The sequence below is a fragment of the Thunnus thynnus genome, chromosome 5 (assembly GCF_963924715.1).
Source record: "Thunnus thynnus chromosome 5, fThuThy2.1, whole genome shotgun sequence".
Classification (NCBI taxonomy): Eukaryota; Metazoa; Chordata; class Actinopteri; order Scombriformes; family Scombridae; genus Thunnus; species Thunnus thynnus.
In genome coordinates, this window is record NC_089521.1 from 23,987,262 (window position 1) to 24,009,793 (window position 22,532).

The window sequence follows — 22,532 nt, forward strand, 5'->3', positions numbered from 1 at the left end:
AGAAAATAACTGCACGTTACATTATAAAAATGTAATGTTGCTAGGATAGGACAGTGTTTTCTCCATACCTCTGCAGACTTTACAGCATCTGTCACTCAAGGTGATTTGCTCAGACTCTGGACAGTTGAGAACAGGACACGGCTCACTGGGGACCACTCGATGCATCGTCCTGTCCTGTGATGTGCAGAGACACAATCCTCATGAGCTATTTTCTAGGTCCACTCTGCCCCCCATCATTTGCTCATGGCCTGCACGTAATTATGAAGGTAATTATTCATGTATTGTGTTTCTTCATTCACTCTCCCACTCTCCTTCCTACCTGTTCATTATAAACCAATTACTCATTGGTCAATGGCATTGTTTTCCTAAACTACTTCTGAAGGGAAAAAAGAGTTTTCTTCTTCTTTCTTCTTGTTGTCCTCAATGGTTTACATCATGATTCATGATGCATCTTTATTATACAAACAGTGAATCAATCTTCTGGATTATCCCTGCATGTGTGTTTAGTCAGTGTGTAGAACCTGATTAGGGGGCTCCATTTCCCAGCATGCCTTTGGCAGGTCTCTCTAATGATTTCATCTGCGTCCCTCTGACTGATGCTAATTTAGAGTCATTAACACCAGACACAGTTGGATGAAGACAATGGGCCTTCTCTATTCAATTATAGTGCACAAATATTTTACATAAGGATAATCTTAAACCGATCTGTCCACAAGACGTCCCCATGAGGTGTCATGACCTCTGCTTGTGCAAATGCGGAGTACGCTTTCATGAATTTGTCAAAACAAACTTCCCCCAAAAGTCTCCGAACAACTTTCCAAACAAGCTGCACCATCTACTTCTTGCCACCCACCACTCAAAACTTGCCGCCCCCCCCCTGCAGCCAGCAGGCAGACAGAAGATCAGAGGCATGACAAGTAGCTGTCAGGGGAAGCCTGCAGGAGTCTGCAGCAGTGGGCTGACTGACAGCACTCCCCGTCCCCATTTCTTTGATCTGCCTGGGACTGCCAGTCAGTTAACTGGGACTACAGATGGGCCAGGTGTGGGCAAGCAAGCCCGACAGCTGTCTGAAACTGCAGATTCTATGGAGCTTTGCAGAATTCATAGGGGAAGGTAGCTGATATGATAGAGTTGGGTGATTAAAAACTTCAAATCACTTTTCTGTGATTGATTGGGGCTGCCGGGCATAATGTCATCAAGTGAATTACTCCCAAAAGTGAGCAACCCACCCATCTGGTGCACCAGGCAGACAAAAGCAAATGCTCTGAACAACTGTGAAATGAATATGATTTGGGATCACTGTGGTATCTGATGATTGGTACTGAAGAATGGCTGTGGCCTCCTGTGATTGACAGGTGCACTGCTTTGGTCTCCAAATGTAAACTCAATTAGAGAGATTTGGCCAATTTCTTTGTAACACAAAGAGGACGATGATAAGATAGATCAACGAAATTCAGCTGAGGTGGACAATCTTGCATGCTGGCTCACCGAGGTTTGATTCATCCTCTTAGGGTGGGTTACGGTAGCTATGGAATGAGTGTTTAGTGAGCTGTCATGCACGGCAAGATGGAAATTAATGGAGCTGAAGTGCTTGGTTACATGAGTTATTGTGGTATCTCTTTCTGCAGAGGAGTCTGATAAAAATCATTTTGAATAAGTATGTGTGTGAGTATTTTCTCTGTATGTGTGTGTGTGTGTGTTTGTTGATATGACTTACCTTGCAGTCAAACAGCAGGCACCTGCCAGAGGAATCACGCACAGCCTTCTGATCACCCTCTACCAGCTCTCTTCCACCAAACAGGCAGACAGCTGGTGGTGGACACATACACATTATCAGCATACACACAAATAAATACACAAACACATAGAAAATAAACATACAAACACATTGCTCCCTTGAGACCACATTTCTTTTGTACCATTATTTAAGATAATAATCAGTGTTATTGGATTCTTTTAATGATTGTGACTTATTTTTATTGTGACAACCTCTCCAAAAATGTGACAGAAAATAAAATGTGTTATCGTAAGATATTAGGTTCTGTGTGTAAGGATTGGGCACCTGATCCAAACAAACAGGGGGCAGCATATTCCCCACCGTTCAACCCCAAACGCATCACCCCACTACCATTATCACTCACTGAATATAGCATAAAGCTTACTGTTTTCAGTGAATCTGTGCTATGGTGTTGTCAACATATCAAAATGCTAAGGTGACATTAGAGCCGGCGGTAAATTACAAACGAGCTGCACAGATCAGAAAGCAGTTGCACCACTGAGATAATTTACAACATAACTCTAAGAAACAACTAAATAGTTACACACATGCCCCCAGGGTAGGTGTAAATCATAACATGCCACAGAACTCACTAATGGTAAAACAGCAGTTTTTCTGCCACACAGCATCATTTTTTCAGCATGCCTTTTTGCAACACAGTAAACCAGTAGAGACCTAATTTATTGATATGATATTTCAACATTGAGCCAGTTTACTACAATGTGCTATGATGCCAAATGGCCAGCTTTCACATAGCTGGTGCAACCAAGTACAGTTCGTAGGCTCTGGGCAGCACTAATTCTTCTTCCTCTCTTGTTGGACTGAGGGCAGACTGGACGCTACAGTGACTCACTATCGCCCCTCAGGTACAAAGTGGTATTACCAGACAGTACAGGCTGGACGGGGCTGGGGCTAGCTCACAGATTGTATAAAAATAATGGATGTAGCCACAGTGATGTCACCCAAGCATACCCTGCTTTATCATCTATTTTACTCTAAATGAGGCCATAATTTACAAAATGAACATCATGATGTATTGAGGAAGACTTGAAACTAGCGATTGAGACCATAAACTCATCAGGAAAGTGTTTACTGAGGTAATAAATCAAGTAAGAAGTAGGATCATTTTCCCATAATCTTCACTAGAAACAAACTTCTTTTTGGAGCCAGTGGAGTCGCCCCCTGCTGGCCATTAGAGAAATTGCAGGTTTAAGGCACTTCCGCATTGGCTTCACTTTTCAGACACAGAGCTGCATGCTTGGGCTAGCTTGTTAGCATGCTAACTTCAGTAGGTATCTCTGCAACACAATACATATAGGTCTTTGACATGACGTCAAAACTGTTCTTCACATTCTGTTTATAATTTTAGTTAATTTTGAAATGTTTTAAACTAAAATTCTGGCCAATTCTTACACGTTGAACCTTTAAAGATTTTTATATGGTTTCATCTATTGCTGGTTCATTTCTTAGTTTTTTTTAGCATGATTTACTAGTTTTTATTCAAAAAATTGCAAGTTGTATGATAACTTTTATCATGATGGATGGCAAAGAAGATGTTTCACTTTGTCATATTATGTAAACATATTCATCTATCAATAATTTTAGCAACTAATCAATCACTTGTTTGGTCCATAAAATGTGAAAAAAAAGAATTACAAATGCCTCATGTTAGCTAAAAAAAATGTATGCTCCTATGCTTGGTTGTGAGTATAAACAAAGGTGGAACATCAGGAGTCTAATATCCAATCTTTCCTTGTTATTTACAGATGTATAGTTCTCAGGTAAACTGAGTCAAATCAAATTAAGCATATTAAACCCAATTAAGCAACACTACTGAGGAAGTGATAAAATAATTAGCACGCAGCAAGAGAAAGCATTCTCTTGCTCATTCTCAGCAACATTACGGAAAACCCTGTTTCATATAATTGTAGAGGGGTTGCAAAAAAAATCACATGGGCAGAAAACCTGTGTTTAATGAGCAGTTGGGGTCAGACAGATTCAAACTGATATGAGGAAGAGAAATGATTGACACCGCAGGTCAGGCTCTATCACAAAGCAGTGTATCATGAAAGCGAAGGACTTCTGAAACAAGCATTTGACGTTCTACTTGACAGACCATCAAAAAAAAAAAACAGACTCAGAACTCCTCCCCGCAAGGCCTTGTGCTGCCAGATAAGGCTTTAATTTGGAGAGCGAGTCATGTCTTTGTAGTGGGGAAACTTGCGGCACTCTTCTCTCCAAAGCCATAGCATGCGTAATTAGCTGTGTGTTTGTCTACCTCGTAGAGATAAGTGAGCACGGGGGGGGGGGGGGGGGGGGGGGGGGGGGTGAGTTTAAGGGGATTACCTGCTATGTGTTTATATTTGTGTAACACAGCAGCAGATTTGGAGTCATACTTTAAACCCCTGTTTTGCTGTCATGACCCTTGGGTCAGTGGAAATGATGCTGACGCAAGCTGATTAGAATCCAACACTAATAGTTTCTTGCTGATAAAGAGTTAAACCTTGTCTATTATTTGCTTTGCAAGGGAGGCATGAGACTAGTGGCAGCAGTGTGTGGGAGTGTGGGGTGAGAAAGTTCTCGAGTGAAGTCAGTTTGCACAAGATGTTGAGTGAGATCTGCAAAGAAATACTATACATACATAAAATCTGCTATTATTTATAATTCATATGGTGTGTAACCATCTATAAGTCTCAGTTGAGAACACCAGTCCTTAAAAACATCTTATTAAGACTGAACTACGCTAATGAAATCCTCTACTTAATGCACATGCTAGTTTTTGTTCTATACGTTGACAGGCAGCTCTTACTATTTTCTAAAAACAAATACATCACATCTCTTTAAGTTTCATTTGGGTTAATAGCAGAGAATGATGGGGTGAGAAAAGCTAATATCCTCTGAAATCCATTTTTATTGAGAGGGGAATTGAAAGACTATGAGATGCAGAGTGTTGCGGTGAGGAAGCTAATAAGAGTTCATCGCTGAAGTCAGAGCCTTGTGAAAAAAAACAGACCCTCCATGTAGATATGGGACGAAACAGAATTATTTATCCAGCAAAAACATATCAGTGCTCAAAAGTTTAAAAAAAATCCATTTAAGAAGACACTATCACCAGTGCCAGTGCGCATCATTCCAGGCATTTAACACTTCTTTCTTGTTTCTCACAGCCCCAACATATTCACCATAAATAGGAACTACTTTACATCACATGCAGCGATCCCAGATTTACTGGCTCATGTCTGTGTGACTGGTGGCCATCTGTGTTTTGAAGCCAGCTAGTGAATAATTGATTGGTCCATGTATATGCAAAAGGATGGACCCTTCTCAAGAGGCATGTTAGGAGGTAGCTTAGCAACACAGCAGAGCCCTGGTCAATTGTCAGGCAGCCCTTGTGGAGGCGTGATGTGTGCTCTAAATCTGGTGGTAGTAGAGGTTGTTATACTGTTGTGTGCACGTGTTTGTGTGCAATTGTGTCCATGATTGTATGAGTGTAGGAGAGTAACAGGGTTAAGGGTACTCCACTCACGCTGGCACTCCTTGCAGCAGGCACCCTTTACGTAGGCAGGCGCTGTACCCGCCGGGCACTGAGGGGGAGGGCAGGAGATGGCCTCACATTGCACTGTGCCGTTCTGGTGAGCAGAGGGAAATACAACACATTGTTTCAAGAGAACTTTCTATAGTCCAACAGGTACTGTACCTTTTTAGGCAGATGCTGTTACCATTAGGTTGAGTAGTGCGCTCATATTATTAGGCTCATATTCTTCCTTTCACATTCATCCTTTCACACACACGCCCTCACTTTACATTAGAGAGTGACATTAGCCTTGATGCTAATAAAGAGCCGATTGCCAGTCATTCTCATAACAATACTGATATATCGAGATCAAGATGTTATGATACAGTAATAACTAGTATATTAGTTATTATTTTTTTCCACCCACCGGACTGGTAAAATTAAAATATAGATAAAATCTTGTGATTCGATCGATTAAATTTTGTGAGTGCCGTGACACTGGGTTGCTAGCCAACATATACCCTGATACTGATATACTTGTGATAAGCTAATTCCAGCCGATTTATCGGCCTAGTCGCCAAACAAACATACACAAAAAATGTTTTTTGAGTAGTTAACTATTACTCCTCACAAAACTTACTTTAAAAAAAATTGTAATTTTGTCAACAATCTCATTTTAGTCAAAACTCTATCCACTGCAGAAGATGACAAGATGTGATTGAAAGCCCCAGCAAAAGCTAGTAACCGGACAATGTGTTGAGTTTTTGTTTTGTTTTTTTTGGTCAAAAAATGTTGTTAACAGTTGAGTATATATGAGCCTATTGAAGTATCCACCTAAAAAAACATGGCTCAATGTGTCCCCAGTAAATGAATAAATGAGCAGATATCAGCAGAGGCATTCAATTGAGATATTTGCCTGTACATGAACAATTGCACCAGGTGAAGTCATTACAGGAGAAAAATGTATAAAAGCAAATTGGTGAAGGCATGACCAATGACTTTACAAGATTGTGACCTGCTCTCATTTTGAAATTCTATACTTAGCAAAATCAGATTTGCTTAGTCACCTAAGGTTACCTATGCCGTCATCCCCCACTCCCTAAGTACCAGCAAACAACTCCCTGTGTCATCACCACATAGCCATGAGGACACTCTTAGTGCTCAGTCAGAGTGGAACGTGGTACAGAAATATACATTTGCGTGTCCTCATGCAAAAGGTTGCGCTGGAAGCTTGGTGATGAAATGACCACTTCTTCTGTTGGTTGCTTTGCGGACAATAAGCTAATACAGTTTATTCAAGAGATATATTTGTGCTTTCTAATCCTGTCTCATCTCTTTTGTGTAACAGTTTATACAACAGCAGAGCTGAGTTATATAATACTGGATGATGAAATTCAGCTAATACAATAGCTTCCTTAATTTTGGACTCTCCAAGTCTCTGTTTTCTCAAAAGTCAGCACTGTCCAGACCATTTGGAAATGGTCAACAGCATGAATTTGCTTGTTAGACATCAGGCAGAAATCAACTGTACAATTACTCTTTAAAATAACAGGATTTACTGTTGCAAATCTACTCATAGTCTGCAGCAGATTGCTACAGTAACCTGTATATCTAAAATATTTAAATGCTATCTCCTTTTCTCCAGCTGTGCCTGTAATTAACATTGCTTCCACGGATGAAAGCTCTGTGACAGCAACATCTATGAACCTGATCCACATAATTGATAACATCTTAATGCATGACCTTTGAATTTTAAAGGTCAAAGCTAATTGCCACACATAAGGTAAGGAACATATCCCATCTAATTTCTTAATTGCAGCCCAGGAATGGCAACACACCGTTCCCAACGAATGAAGCGATTTCATTGGATGAGTGGGCAGAACAAATCCCTGATGATAATTATCATCTGTCAAGAGCAATTAGGAGAGGTGCACTGAGAGATATGTGATTTCCTATTTTTTGCATGTTGGGTAGTGGTGCGCGAAGATATCTCATTGGTTGGTTGGAGGAGTTCAGTAGCAGCGAATGAGTTTGATGTTCCAAAGCTGAATAGACTGACAGGGGGTGAAATGTGTTGGCTGATGTGATACAAGCCCCAGATCTCCAATCACTTTTAATTCTCTTTTTGGCAATAATTCTCACTTTATGCAGCGCAAAGTAGACCCTTGAGAGTCCTGAGCATTACTAAGCGCTGTTGTTGATGTGTCTAATCCTGAGTACTGTGGAGGTTTTCAATACAATATCTTTTCTTAGGTAACTGGGGCAACCCTCCTCTAATGCAAGGAAATAATGAGAATACAAGATGTTGGGCCCCTGCACTCTGAACCTCCACCCCACCCAAACACACACCCCCACCTTCACACACTTGATGAACAGAGGTGCAAAACAAAAGCCAAGACCCACAATGGAAGCAGTGAACGTGTGTGTGTAAAGGCAGACACTGACATACACAAAGACACACACAAACACACACACAAAAGGGTTACAGACATGATGAAAAATGCATGTTCTCCCTTCCTCTCTTCCTCTAACAGACATACAGGAACAAAGAAGGATGTACACACAAGTACAAACTCATATTTACCCAGATACACACACATATCTGTTTATTTTATGACACATATGCATGCCTGTAAACATATTGCCACCCAAACACATGCAGTCTGAGGAACACATAATTCCAGACTCAGTGTGTTCACACACACACACACACAAACACACACTTAATTAAAATTGAATGCCCTCCCCTGCTCTTTATTACTCTAACATACACACCCATGTACCCAGCGCACACACACATACACACAGTCGAGCACCCGTGTGTGAAACCCCACCGTGCATGTGCAGTTCCTGCAGCCATCTGTCCAGCCCTCGTCCTCCCTGTAGACAACCCCCTTGACGCTGCAGGTTCTCTCACAATAGCAGCCATCCAGCCCATTCATCTTCTCCTCTGCCCTGGACAGCTGCTCCCACCACCACCCCCCAAAAGACAAAGGCAAGAAGGAGAGAAGATGAGAGTCAGCCTCATTGTGTGTCTATATTCACATGTAGAAAGCATAGATTCAAAGGAAAACCAGTGGCATCACAAAAGTAAGTCATTAGACACCATTAACACCTTTTACACACAGCTTCTGCATCAGAACAGAAAAGACTTCAACAATAGCCAACGTCTAATGTTAATATGTCCCTGACCGCCTGTTGCTATGAATATTAATGACAAAAGCACATTTACAAGTGGAAATTTTATGCTATAGCACAATATGCAATTGCCACAGTTAACTGAAAATGGTAATTAGTGTTTTTTTTTCAAGAAAATGCTCAATTTGTGAACTAAATATCAAATTAGGATGCATTACATCACTTTACATTACCTTGCTGGATGTTTTAGCAAGGATATCCTGCAGTTCCATGATTTTCTGCACAAGTCCGTGGAAATCATTGCAGGTCGGGCATGCTAGGATATGAGAAACAATATATTGTAATTTAGTGCACAGGGGGCAATTAACTGCGATGATGGTCATTTATTATATTACAAATAGAAGACACAAAAACATATAGTTGCAACAGATAGTGAGACCTAATACTTCCCAGTCACAATGTGAGAAAATCTTATTTACCCTTAAAAATGTGCCATCTGTGAATATTTAAAATAGATGAAAAAAACTCATTACAACAAAAATCCTGGGAAACGTCTTATTATAAAAATACCATGAACAGAAAAAAAAACTTCCAGAATTAACCATTTAGTACTTTGTTTGTGTTTTTTTCTTTAAGGTACTCTGATGGGCACATGATCAACTGCTAACCTGCTTTTTCTACTAACTTTTTGCTTCACTTTCTACTATTGTAGGCATATTCAAAGGTGTCCTCTCTGTACCTTATTTACGGCAGTGAACAGTCTTGTAAATTTGGATGCGTGGGGACGTGAAATCCATGTGAAAATCATTTTAAACCATGAGATGTAAATGTGTTTTCCCTATCAGCAAGAAAAACATTTTGTCTGTGAAAAACTGCACAAGTGGATAGTTAGCATGAGCTGTAACAGCCACCATGGTTGAAAAGGAAAAAACATCTCTACACTGGCAAGTGGTTTCTGGCAATCGTCGGATTATTACCAGGGAAAGAACCGGGGGAGAAAACATGAAAGGCCCTCTCTAGAGCCAGTGTTTGGTTTGTCTGTTCTGCAACAGTGCAACATGGTCCGTGGTAGAGGATCCACTCCCTATGTAGATATGAAGGGCTCATCGTAAGGTAACGAGAACACAACAATTCTTACATTCAGGTGATTATACACTAATGAAAACATACTTATCAATATTATATTCCATTTCCGCTAGATGCCACTAAATTCTACACACTGCACCTTTAACAGCTCTGGGCCTCTAAAAAAGAAACATTCTGGAGAAAATCACTCATAGTTATACAACCTGTGATGAGGGATCACAAGTAAATGTTGCTTCATTAGCAAAAAAGGTTGGGAACCACTGATTTATAATAACTTTTAACAATAAGATTTGAACACAGATGTCAGTTTGCTTTGCTTGGTTTCTATAAACTAATCTACATTAAACTATCTACAGTAAATCAAATAATTACTGCTTAAAGTTTCATTGAGGGAAATATAGTGTAACAACTGCTAAGTCATTTTACAGTTGATTGACTCCAGTGAGTATTGAGTCTTTCAAGAATTTAAAGGTCCCATTTTGTAGAAAGGGAGATTTACATTTCTTTTTTGATTATAAAGCAGGTCTATAAACTATTGTGAAAGTATCAAAATGCTCAGTCCATGGAGAAATGCGCACAGCCTTTAAACAAGCTGTTTGATCCTCCATAAGGTTGTGATGTCACAACTATACGCTCAGCGTTTGCCTTAGAGAGGCGGCCTGCCCCTCCAGCAGGAACAACTCCTGAAAGAAGCTAAATATGCTTATTTATGTTATTTACCTAATTTAGGCGCACTTGTTTAATTTCAGCTCAGTGTAAAAGTCTATACTGCATTTTTTTGTCATTTATGGTCATGCTAGTTTCTCTCCTCTCTTCCGCTCTCTGTGTTTCACCGGGAATGGCCTTAGCCCCTACACACACACACAGAGCAGAGCAGAGGAACAACAGACAGCGGAGGAAACGCTGCACAGTTGTTGGCTGTCAGGAAGCAAATTTGTCATTGCACAGCCTTCCAAAGGTTGGAGAACATTATCCTCAGTGGTGTCTATCACAATTTACCGGTGAGTTTTATCCAGAGCCCTCCTTTTACCTACTGTAGCCTACAATCCATTACCTGTGGTTGGCCTGGGCGTGCATCACTCAGAAAACAGTCAGCTAATCAGAAGAGAGGGGCATTGAGCAGACACAAAACAGCCTGTTCTTGGTAGAGCTCCAGAGAGAAGCTTAAGAGAGGAGATGTAAAACTATATTGAGATGGTTTTTGGTACTTAAAACCACAAAAACATCTGCTTCTGGATATCAAATCAAATAATCAAATAAAACACCGGAAAGTGTAAAATATGGGACCTTTAAAAAAAAAAGCAAATAATTTATTCAAATTGTAAATCAAGTACCTAGCAAAATAGGGGGCAGAGGTCATTTAAATCGAATGAAACACTCAATGAAATGCTTATTAATGCGTTAAGTAAAAGACTGCACTCACTTCTATTCAGATCTGGACACTGTGAGATGTATCCCTGTGGCATCACCAGAATCTCCACGTCCTGCATCACCCCCTAAACACACAGACACACAAACACACCGAACTTTTTGATGAAGGAGAATAAAACCTTAGAGATAGCAGACAGGTAATAAAAATTAGATGAAGCATGTTAATGTGTAGTAAGTGGTTTAGAACCTCAAGTGGTAATGTGGTCTAATTGTGCTCATGGTACATTTTCCACATGAGAGAACATGGAGCCCAAAGCATACACAGGACATGCAAACACAAAACCATGTTTATGAGAGCCTTGCTAACTGCTGCAATCATAAAACTGAACACAGTGAAACAGCAGTAAATCTGAGAATGAGTGGAAATTTATTTTTCAATCTGGGGAGTGAGAAGTTAGTTGTGGGATAATATGTCTCCTAGGTTGTCGCTCGGATGAATCATTGCAGAAGCGGACACCAACAGGAAGTTAAGTGAACCAACGATGTGGGAGTTTTGAAGGCAGATAGAATTTTTATTTTTTCCTCAAATCTCCTTTGATAAGCATAAACAGGAGCTACAGATTCAATTTTATTCATAAATCCCAATTGATAGCATTCTGTCCTATGTCCGAACCCCTAACTCATATATATACACACACACACACACACACACACACACACACGTACGCACATACTCTGTTGCCATGGTAACCTGGCCCATTTCACTCCTTGAGTGCATTTATTTCCCTTACACAAGTGGAGCGGCGCAACTTAGGAGAAATTGTTTTTTAAATTGTCTTGCCACTTCAATTTACCAGCCATAAATTTAAAATCCTGTGGAAATGATTTGCTGATTTTTCACAGCGACGTGCTGAAATGGAGGCAGATAGGAGTTGTGTCTATCAACTTGTAATGAAACTATAAACCCTATACATTTATTTGCAGCCATCGTGCATATTTCCCATAATGTTATCTACACTAAACTTCATCTGCACTGTGATTATTACTGCACTGGCTGTGCTTTTTCAACATAGTTAAAACAATCTACTTTTGAAAAGCAGCACTATTAAAACAAGTTGCCAGACTACGCTTTGAACTTTCTGGCTTCTAGAAGAAAAGTGAGATATTCAAATTCACCAAACTGATTATGTCAGTGACACTCTGTTTGTGGGATATTGTGGAAAACAGCAAGTGGTCACTTCTGATGCAGTTGCATTCATTCTCTATTTTTCTATGCAAATAATCATGACAAGATATATCCTGCCAGGCTGAAAAGATAACTGGAGAACAAAATTTGGTTTGCATGTTTCCACAGCTTTGACAGTTACAGTTTCTTGTTGCATTTGGGATTGCTTGAATTAAACGTATATTGTTTCCACGCTTTTAAGTTAGGATGTAGAACAATTTGCTACATTAGCATATAAATCAACTGATAAAATTTCAAAATTGTGTCACTAGATAGGTTGGATACAACTGATTTTGCTATCTTATGTGTGTAGACTGTAAAGAAGACATTTATTGAGTTGTGAAGCAGAGCTGCACATACACTCATTCTGATGTATGTCTTTACTATAACTGCCAGAGATGTGATTTTCTTGTCTTCAGCTGACACCCACATACAGACATCGACTATTTCTGTGTGTGTGAGTGCATGTGTACTAATGAAGCAGTGTGTTTTAAAAGGAGACGTGCTTTCCTAGCAACTAATCAAGGCTTCAGAGAGCGGAAAGGAGAGATGCTACTACGTGACAAGATTAGTGGGTGACCTCCAAGCCTTCTTTCATCTACCAATTAACACAGAGGAAATTCAACAGCCTGGACACAAATTGTAAAGCATTAACACACACACAGTCACAGGTACACACATACACAACCATCACCACACCATCAAACACAGAGGCAGTCAGCAGCAGACTGATTAAAATAGTTATAGTTGCTGGTGAGCTGACATTATGCCCCGACATCTTTCCCCATGTGGGAAATGTTGTGTGCAGTCCAGTCTGGGTGAGGTGATATATGTCTGCATGTCTGATAAACAATACTATAGACTAAGCTTAATAAGCATAGTCCACAGGCTATTTAATGATTTCTCCCAAATCAGCGTTGTGGCGGTTGCTGAGATAATTGCACTGGGCTTAGCTGCAGACTAAGGGAAAGGGAACAAACAATGACAAAAAAAAATGTCAATTTCTAGGGTAGGCAGAGCAACCCTCAAATTAAAATGGTAAGCCTTGAGAAATGCACACAATTAAATCCAACAGCTATAATAAATAAAACCAAACAAGCCAAACAAAGAGGGAGAAGATACAGTATAAAACAAGACTGAGTATTTGGCAAAAAGATGGTGCAACAGCTGAGATGCATTACTTGTTCTTGCCATTTTGAATCATTTATCACTTAGTAATATCACAGATCAGGACACACATCAAAATTCATACTCTCAGAGGAAAGTTTGTACACCAGTGCTAACCTTGAAGAAGCCATGAGCAGCATTTCTCTGTCCCAGCCAGAAGGAAGCATCCTCAGGTATGTCCATATAGGGGGCTTCCACGACCCGCTCATAGATCCTACGAAACACATACATGAAGTGGTAAGCAGCTAAAATCACAGAATAGTGTAAAATGTTCAATTTTCTCCTAATTCAGCATAACATATCCCCCAGGCCTTACCCTGTTAGATCTTTTTGTTAAGTCTTTCCCTGAAGAGGGTGTAGACAGCTTTCTCTGATACAAAAGGTGTCACCGTATGTGACACACACAAAGATACTACCCCCCCCTCCTCAGAGGCACCCTCATCTAACAGTAACAGACAAGGACGCGATCCTTCAACAGCTTCCCACCCACTTGTTTTCAACCAGGCACCTGGCCAACCTGAAAGCCCAGTTAATGGGTACTGAACCTGCAGTGTTGTGGCCACCATTTTTATACTTTATGTTTTATTACTTTATGGCAGTTAAAATTGAAAGTGTGTACCTTTAGCAACAAAAACTACTTTTCTAGTTTTGTCCTTTGCGTGTGTGTGCTGTGCACATTGTGTTACATTAAAGTGCTCATCTACCCTCTATTATCCATTTCCTGATGAAACTTTTCCATCAACATCTTTGTAAATTTTTTCATCAAGGACACATGAAATCAAATGAACCTTTGAAAAGAAGGTGATGCAACAGCTACAGATGACCATTTAAAGTCGACATGCACTGATCCAACCTTTTCTCTCCTGATAACGAGTCCTGTCGACAAAGAGTACTGATATGATACCATAGCTCACTTTTTGCCAAATTAAAAATCTGTTCATCTCACTGCTAGGAAACATTGGAATCATTTTTATGTAAGGTGACATGAGGCCAGGGATGCTATGGCACAAAAAAACAGAGTTGGTGGCCTGCCATGACTACATGAGTGTAACTAATAGCAGAAACACTGAATTTATAATCACATTAACAAAGACACTATATTTAATGTGGACTGGTCATGTCACGGCTGATACCCAATCTGCTGAATAATAAGAACAATATCTGGGCTGATACCGATCCAGTGTATTGGAATAGTGGATACCTAAGTTATTTTTGGAAACACAGGTGCAAATTGTATTTTTTTGTGTTAATGAGTTATGAAACTGGAGACCCTTCCCTGTCACATACCAGTATCCTCCTATGATAAAAAACATAGGGTGTTAACTCGATATTTTTTGTTACATCTACTATATATTAATTCTCAGCACCTTACCTGTTGCAGTCGATGTGCAGTATGACATGAGAGGCACTGACGGCAACAGAGACCTTGTGCCACTGGTCATCAGCCAAGCTGTAAGGGAACACCTCAGTATGGGCCTGTTGGCCTTTGGTACGGTAGTGAAGACGCACCTCACTGCGCTGGCCACTGCTCTCCAGCTCCAGGAACCTGCAGGAAAATAAGTACCAACAACATGCTTCTAGTAACAGCCACACAATGACAGCTCCTCTGAGAACTTACGTTGAGTGCTTTGTACAGTATGTCATGTTGCATTAAAGTCTCATTACCGGAACTGAATCACAAATTCTGTTTGCACAAAAACCTGCATGCATCACCAAAGTGTCCAAACTCAGGGTTCCTCTCAGCACAGTGCTGAGAGATGAACACATCACTCATTTCCAAGCAGTGCACTCACATCTCCCCAGATTTGCAACACCATTTAGAATTTAATCACATCAGTAGCCAAGCATAATGCCACTATGTGGATGTTAAGTGCAGCATCAGCAACACACAACAATGGCCATCATGTAGAGGTTCAACTCTTTACATTGCAGTATTAGTATTCTAGGAGAATCCTCTTCTCCACACCACTGAGATTCACCAAGCATAGTGACATTAATGGAAAGAGCTGCTGATACACACTCATCACTTCTGCCTTTAAAGACAGACTCATTTAAACTAGAGTAATTTGCTCAAGACATTATTCAAAAGAGAAATAAACACTCATGCAAGTGTAGCAATGGAGTGGATTTATCTGCAAACCACATCTAATAGATTTACTCTTCCCCAGCCATGCATGCACATTCATACTGGCTCTGTAAATGCACAGGCTAACACTTCTGATGCTAAATTAGTCCTTGCCATGTTTCCAAATGAAACCATGCAGCGCTGCTTTGTTGCATATGAATGGCCGGGAAAGCTAATCAGCAGCAAGGAAAGTCATTAACATCCCTTTGAGCTCTCTGTTCTCAGGACTGACTTTAATATACAAACTGTTCAATCAATGTATTATGTGGAATTCAGATTGCTGTTCTAATCATCCAACCGCTCAGCTACCACAAACTAATGGAAAACATTAGCATGCTAACTGCAGATAGTGTCTCATCAGTTTTCGATCCACGATTACAGACTCAGTGTTTTGGTCGTTGATGGACTGTGTATTATACATTGGCATACAGGGTGATTTGCTTTGTTTACTCAGCTGGCGTGTAAAACATCTAAATGCTCATCAAATACAGATATTCAAGTTTCAATCAATGTAATACAGACCCTGCTGATATGACAAAACACAGAGAGTGGTCTAAATTTAGATTTAATTATGGTTTATCAGTGGAGCTTCATAGACAGCTTTACTGTACTACATGTGACATTTGGGGCTTTAGTTCTGTCTCACATGCAAATACATACATAAGCTAATACTTGTGGACCCTTTCCTGATGATATGAAATGTGAACTGATCATACCTGTGCTCAGAATGATGGATGGATAGGATGACCCCAGAGTTGAGGTGATCTTGTTTGAGGGTCACCAGCACAGTAAATTCATTCTTGCCTCTCAGCTTCTGGACCATTTGCTCTGAGACCTCAACGGGAGCTTTCACTTCCCTGGAGGAACCTAGAATGCAGACAGAAAGATCAGATATTACTTACACCAAGAGGACTTGTGAAAACTGTCTTCATCAATCAAAACATTAAGATTAGAAAAATAAAAACTAGCAATACAATGTTTTTTATATGCTTTATTAATATTTAAACATCTTTTGCAGGGTGTATTGATGACAGAAAGACACCACTGAAAAGCTGAAGCTGTAGCAGTGAATTGTACAGGGACCATTTATGAAAGCAACACATTCACTTTACACATTACACACTTTAAAATGGGTCAAAATCTAGACATTTTATCACATTATTAGAAAATTGATGACCTGTGGTCTTCAAAAATCATCAAAAATTTGTGGAATAAAAATCCTGAGATCATAGGAACTATGTTATTGGTGATGACATATGACAATTTAATGCAGTGATATCACGCTTTTGATAGTAAATATGTTGAAGTAAAATGCGGTACTGACATTTCACAGAGTTATTAGACAGGAACATCTGCTGTACAGAAAGAGAGAACATTCTGTTGGGATTTCACAGGCCATATAGTGTAAATATTTGATGTATTTCGCTAAACTCTGGAAGAATTTGAATTCATAAATGAAAAATCAACACTAAACCCACTAAAAACACTTACTGGCATACAAAACGCAAGAAAATATTTCATAATGTTTCATGTTTTCCTTAAAAATATTTAGGAAGCTGCAAGTTAAACACTCCAATGCAGCTACTAAATTTACTCTTAAACTGCTCTGATAAAAGCTGAAGTAGCCTCAAGACTTCATTAAAATAATGAAGATGTTTCTCAAATGAAGGCATTAGGAAACTAGCCAGTCACAGTGAAGCTAATGTGTTTTCGATATGAGGTCAGGACATTCACCTCAAACAACCCGAAGTCATCCACGTCCTAATATCATTAGGTTAGACAGCAGTTTAATGCTACCAAATATTGAACCAAACATACATCAGTTTGTCTCAACTATCACAAAAATCAGATCAATGGATTATACACTTTCTCCTTGGCTAGGTGTCGGACCAAAGATATGCCTCTGAGGATATGGAGAGAAGAAGTGAAAGGGTAATGGTTCTGGTGTGGATGGGAGGGCATTTTCTGTGTAGTTAGCTCGTAAGCTCCTGTTCGCACCAGTATGCCCCCCTTACTCCTCTCCAACTCTACACAGACGTCTATGCTACTTTAATGGAAGCATCAATAAATGATGACGTTTCTCAGAAGCAATCACATCAAAGAGTTCACTTCCAGCTATGGGATGCATGCAAGATGCCCTGGCACACTTAAGCGCTCCAGGAAGCTAGCATGCCGGCTTTTCCTCAGTGTATTAACATTACTTCCAGCTGGTGGGAGTAGCCAATTAACACAATACAATGAAAAAGCAAGCAACGCCATGATGAAGGCTGGTGTACACAGAGTAATCATCAGATATATAGGATACAATGACAGCAAGCTGAAATGGGGAGCATGTTTTCAGACTTCTCTTCTTCTACTCTCAGTGTGCACTTACCACACTAGCATTAGGCTTTTAAGACCATCAGGGACATATTCTGAGTCATTTCTGTCTAAACAAAAATGCTCACTAGATTTGTCGCTCACCAGAGGAGACTCACAGGGCATAGTTTCATGCATTTTGCATTGCCAGTGCAGTATCATTCCAGTGTCATTGGCTGAGGTGGGACAGATGGTGCAATGACTGCAACAGGAGTTCTGCCTAGCAATAATCTGCTGCCATCAACAGATCCTGCTTAATAACCAAATCCAAGTGACCACTCTACAATCATCTAGGAAATTGATGAAAATTAATTTCCATCAATTTTCTAGATGTTTTGAGATTATTTGATCCAAATTACTGAACCATAAGCAAAACTAAAAGTTTGATTTTGAGTTATTTAGATTTGTTTGAAAAACGCCCCATGCGAGACTGAAACACAATTACTTATTTTCCATTTTGAAAGCAAAGATAAGCTCAAGCTGAACAGGATTTACTATGCCTATGACAATATATGCTGTTCAGCCTATTGCCAAGCCACGTGTTTAACAGAGGGTACACTGACATCTCAATCATGAGTGAAATGAGCGCAGTGGGAGCAGGTGTCAGGGCGGGTCCATACTGAGAGAAGGTTGATGAGGCAGGGGGATGGTGAGGACCGAGGAACCTCCACCACTGGGCGGCTCCACAGCTTGGCAGCCATGAGCCTTTGATCTATGAGTGGATGACTCTCATCACCAGTCTTTATACTTTGAGGGGAAAGGGCTGATTCAAAGGGGACTTTGGGGGATTGGAGGGTGGAGGCATCGTCTCATTTGGATGGAGTGATGAGACTGAACTCTGTAGAGATTGCTCTATCAAAAGCGTGATGATCGCAACACTCCTAACAGACACTGAAATGATGATTAAGACAGCTGTACCAGTAACATCAGCATTCCTAAAAACATACATGAAAGAGCAGTAGATGAGTCTGTGCTGTGATGAGAGGGCCAGCTTTCCCTTCTGCCAAATCAATGTGGCCCTGCTGAGGGGGCCTTTGGTCGATTATCTATTGGCAGGCGCCTGGATGGGGCAGCCACCTGCTCCTAACGACCACTCTGATGTAAGATACTGATGCAAAATAGCTTAAAAATGATGATCTTGCACATAAAATTCCAATCAGCACGTTTTTCAGCGCAGTAACACAGCTTTGTCATCTATCCTAGATGTTTACAGGCTATGAAGACCAGATCATTGTGTGAAAACTGTAATTTTGAGACATACAGAGTTTTATCAGCTGACTAGAGATCTCCAAAAGCCTCAGGCTCAATAGCATCCCTAGGAAGCGAAGCTACAGCCTAATCTTACAGTATCTCCTGGGCACATTGCGCTTTAATGGTTGCACTCAGGCCACGATTTCCATCCCTCAACTTCCCGTCTAATCTTAAACTGTCTAATGTGGTCTTATTTTTTATTTCTGACCCCTGGTACCCACACAGTTGTAATCCCCCACACTCCCACCACTACATTCTCATGGAAGTATATTGGCAGCGCTGCACCGATCGCTTGCTGACACATTTAGCATTTAGAACAGGTGCCCTGCAGCACAGCTTGAGAGTCCAGATACACCCAGCTTTGCCACAATCCTTTTCTCACACACTGCTTTCACCTCTACCTGTATTTACAGAATGAGAGCTTTTGTACTGGAAAGAGGTAGAGAGCTTACCCCTTTTCTCCAGAAAGAAAGAGCTTTCTCTCAAGGACTGGCGGACACCATGAGGTCCATATTCACTGCATGTCTGACTTCTAGTGTGTATTATTTCCCAGAGGGAACTGTGACCAAAAACAGTATTACTGATATCAGATAAGGAGATCATAGACACTTTTGTATGTGAATAAGGAGGACTTTCATTCTTTGGTCTCTAGTGGATTGCCAGAACAAAATAACACCTCCCACTTCTTTGCAACAACTCTTTTTGCAAATAAACCATCTCTCAATCAGTAAAGAGTGAGCAAGCCACGAGATGAACTAAACACATACAGCCTAGAGCGGTCAGAGTAAACACAGTGATCCAATCAGCAGAGGGAGGAACACAATATTGGGATAAACCAAGTAAAAATGTACTTTTTATTGCACAATGTTTTCCATCTGAAAAATGACAGAGCATATTTCCAGCAACACATTTTGTCTGCCGGCCTGAGCACAGGGAAGGATATGAGTTGGAAGGTTAGGCAGGAGAATATCTCTCCAGAGGGATTAGAGTAATGATAAACTCTCCAGCAGCAGCAAACTCCAAACCCTTCATTACTGTCATATGCATCTGTGAAGACATGCAACTACATAAACAGGTGTAGAAAGACACACATAACCATACACGCACTATAAGAGAGACATGTTGGCATGTCTACAGCTCCAACCAAACATTGAGTCAATACAAAGAAGACCACAGAGATATGCAGAAACAAAAAATTCATACACACACGCACACACCGACCCCCAAAAGCCGGTCATTACAGCTCCTGAATATTCCACTGTGTTCAGTCAATCTGCATTCGGTGGACCGTCTTCCCCCACTGTGTCTCCACTCTCCTGGAACAAATACTAAACCGAGCCAAGGGCACCTCCAGGACTGCTTTGGCCAGCAATTTCTCCCCAATTCTCAGATCGCCTCCTCAGTGACCGCCTGTCTGACATTCACACATACACAAAGCTAATGACAGCCTTCCAGCCACCCAACTGTATAACTGCCCAGGGGGGATAGAAATATCTCAGCCTCCATGGTCACCGACGCTCCTGTGTAGAATGTGGGATCAGGCTCGCCTCAGAAGACAGCAAGCAAAACAGACTTTGACCTCAGGGAGTTGGGGATAATGTCGCTCAACTGTTTGGAAAGGTTGGATAACTTTTTGGGTGACACAACAGAGCACAATGCAAAATCTACGGTATATAGTGATATAATATCTTGATTAGATTAAAAGGAGATGTCTATTTAAGTATTTTACCATATGAAGACCAGGCAAAAAAAACTTCTAAGGATTCTAAGGATTATTTTCCTGAAACGAGTGAAGAGATCTGCTGTGCTGTAAGATTATTTTCAAGTGTTACCAATTCAAATTGATTAGTTTAAAAAAAAAATCTTTTGAAAAGAGGCATTAGTTTCTTGAAACAATGAGCCTGCCTTGATTGAAGGTTTTCATGTTTCTTTCAGTCATGTTTTAATACAGTAACTCCAAAATTCAGCTAAAATGAGGAAAACATTGATCCAAGCACTTCAATTTGTACAATTTCATTGTATTTATCATACAAAAATTTAAAATCTTTAAGAGGCACTCTCCAACTGTTACTTGTCAAAGTCAATTTCCTTGTCATAGTGAGTACTTCACAGCTTGTTGGTCTGGAGATTTGAAAGTTGAATATAATAAAAGTGATGTCACCAGGGTTATCTCAGCTGTGGTTTGGTGACAACAAGTTTTGAACAGTGTAGTGAAGTGTAGGATCCAGTGTTTTGAAGCTTGTCCTATATTAGGGGCTAAGAGTCAGGATATCTTTGCATTTACTGCTTAAATATTCAACATTCTTTCTTGCAAGTGGCCCAGTTTTATGGCAGTACAATACCAAACCACTTAAGTACACATCTAGACTTTTAAAATTGTTTTTGGTTTATAACTAGATTATTGTGCCAGTTTTAAAAAATGTTTGCCCATTTTACCAGATTGGCAGACACATTTTTATTTACTGTATCTATTACTGTATCTATCTATTTATTTGTTTGCATGAAACTAGCACATTTCTCCACATTAGATAATATTTTGAATGCTTCTATTAGGGGAGTTTTTGCAGTGCATCATGCAACAGGAATTGCAATGAGACAAATAGCAAATTATACTGAACATGAGAAACACAGGTACACTGGGTGTTTTGTTTCGGTAGTGGCTCTTATCCAATGTACCTAAAAGCATAACGAGAGCATATAAGTTTAGCATAAGCGTTACACTAACCTCTCTTATTTTGTTGTTACCCTGTCCTTCCTTTAAGTGTGGGGTTAGCTACAGACTGGTGCCCCATGTACCTGCTCAATACAATTCAGCAGGGAGTACAGAAGCTTCTTGCCCATTTAAAAGCTTGAATCTGAGCTTTTCAGTTAAAGGACTAAGCTGCGCTTTCACCCATTGCATTACATCCTTGTATAGCATATAATCCAGTGTATCATAGTCACTAACAGCTGGCAAGTGTTGCTCCTACACTGCAAACACACTATTGCCATTCCTACTCAAACACTTGTATCTGTTTCACACACATTAATGCAGAAAAACAAACATTCACACATAACCACTCTGTCTTCCTCTCTCCTTCACACAGATGCACAAGAAAACACACACAACACACACACACACACACACACACACACACACACACACACACACACACACACACACACACACACACTGCTGTATTATAAATGAGTCTCTTCCATCCTGTTGCACCTCAGTGTCACTGCAGTCAGGGACATAATCATCACAACATACACAGAAACACCTTACTGGCAGTGTTCAAACAGTCTGAAAGAGAACATGCTTCTGAGACAGACAGGATTCACACACACACACACACACACACACACACACACACACATACACAATTACAGACGAGTCTTGCTCTGCAGCTGAAAGGATGCTTCTAGCAATTGTGTTGTTTGCACTTCGAATGAGTTTGGTCCATACGCTTGTAGCTTGTAGGCAGAGAGAGAGAGAGAGAGAGAGAGAGAGAGAGAGTGTGTGTGTGTGTGTGTGTGT

General features: G+C 40.3%; 1 protein-coding gene across 1 annotated transcript in view; it reads right to left on the reverse strand.

Moving 5' to 3' along the window:
* Nucleotides 1-22,532, reverse strand: part of nell2a (neural EGFL like 2a) — an 80,221-nt gene that overhangs the window by 54,362 nt on the left and 3,327 nt on the right. Inside the window, exons 3-11 of the mRNA XM_067590292.1 lie at nt 16,120-16,270; nt 14,651-14,824; nt 13,396-13,492; nt 10,939-11,011; nt 8,663-8,745; nt 8,126-8,254; nt 5,304-5,406; nt 1,718-1,809; nt 69-174 (exon numbers count right to left, since the gene is read on the reverse strand). Of these exons, the coding sequence (XP_067446393.1) occupies nt 69-174; nt 1,718-1,809; nt 5,304-5,406; nt 8,126-8,254; nt 8,663-8,745; nt 10,939-11,011; nt 13,396-13,492; nt 14,651-14,824; nt 16,120-16,270 (1,008 nt within the window). The remainder of the gene's footprint in view (nt 1-68; nt 175-1,717; nt 1,810-5,303; nt 5,407-8,125; nt 8,255-8,662; nt 8,746-10,938; nt 11,012-13,395; nt 13,493-14,650; nt 14,825-16,119; nt 16,271-22,532) is intronic.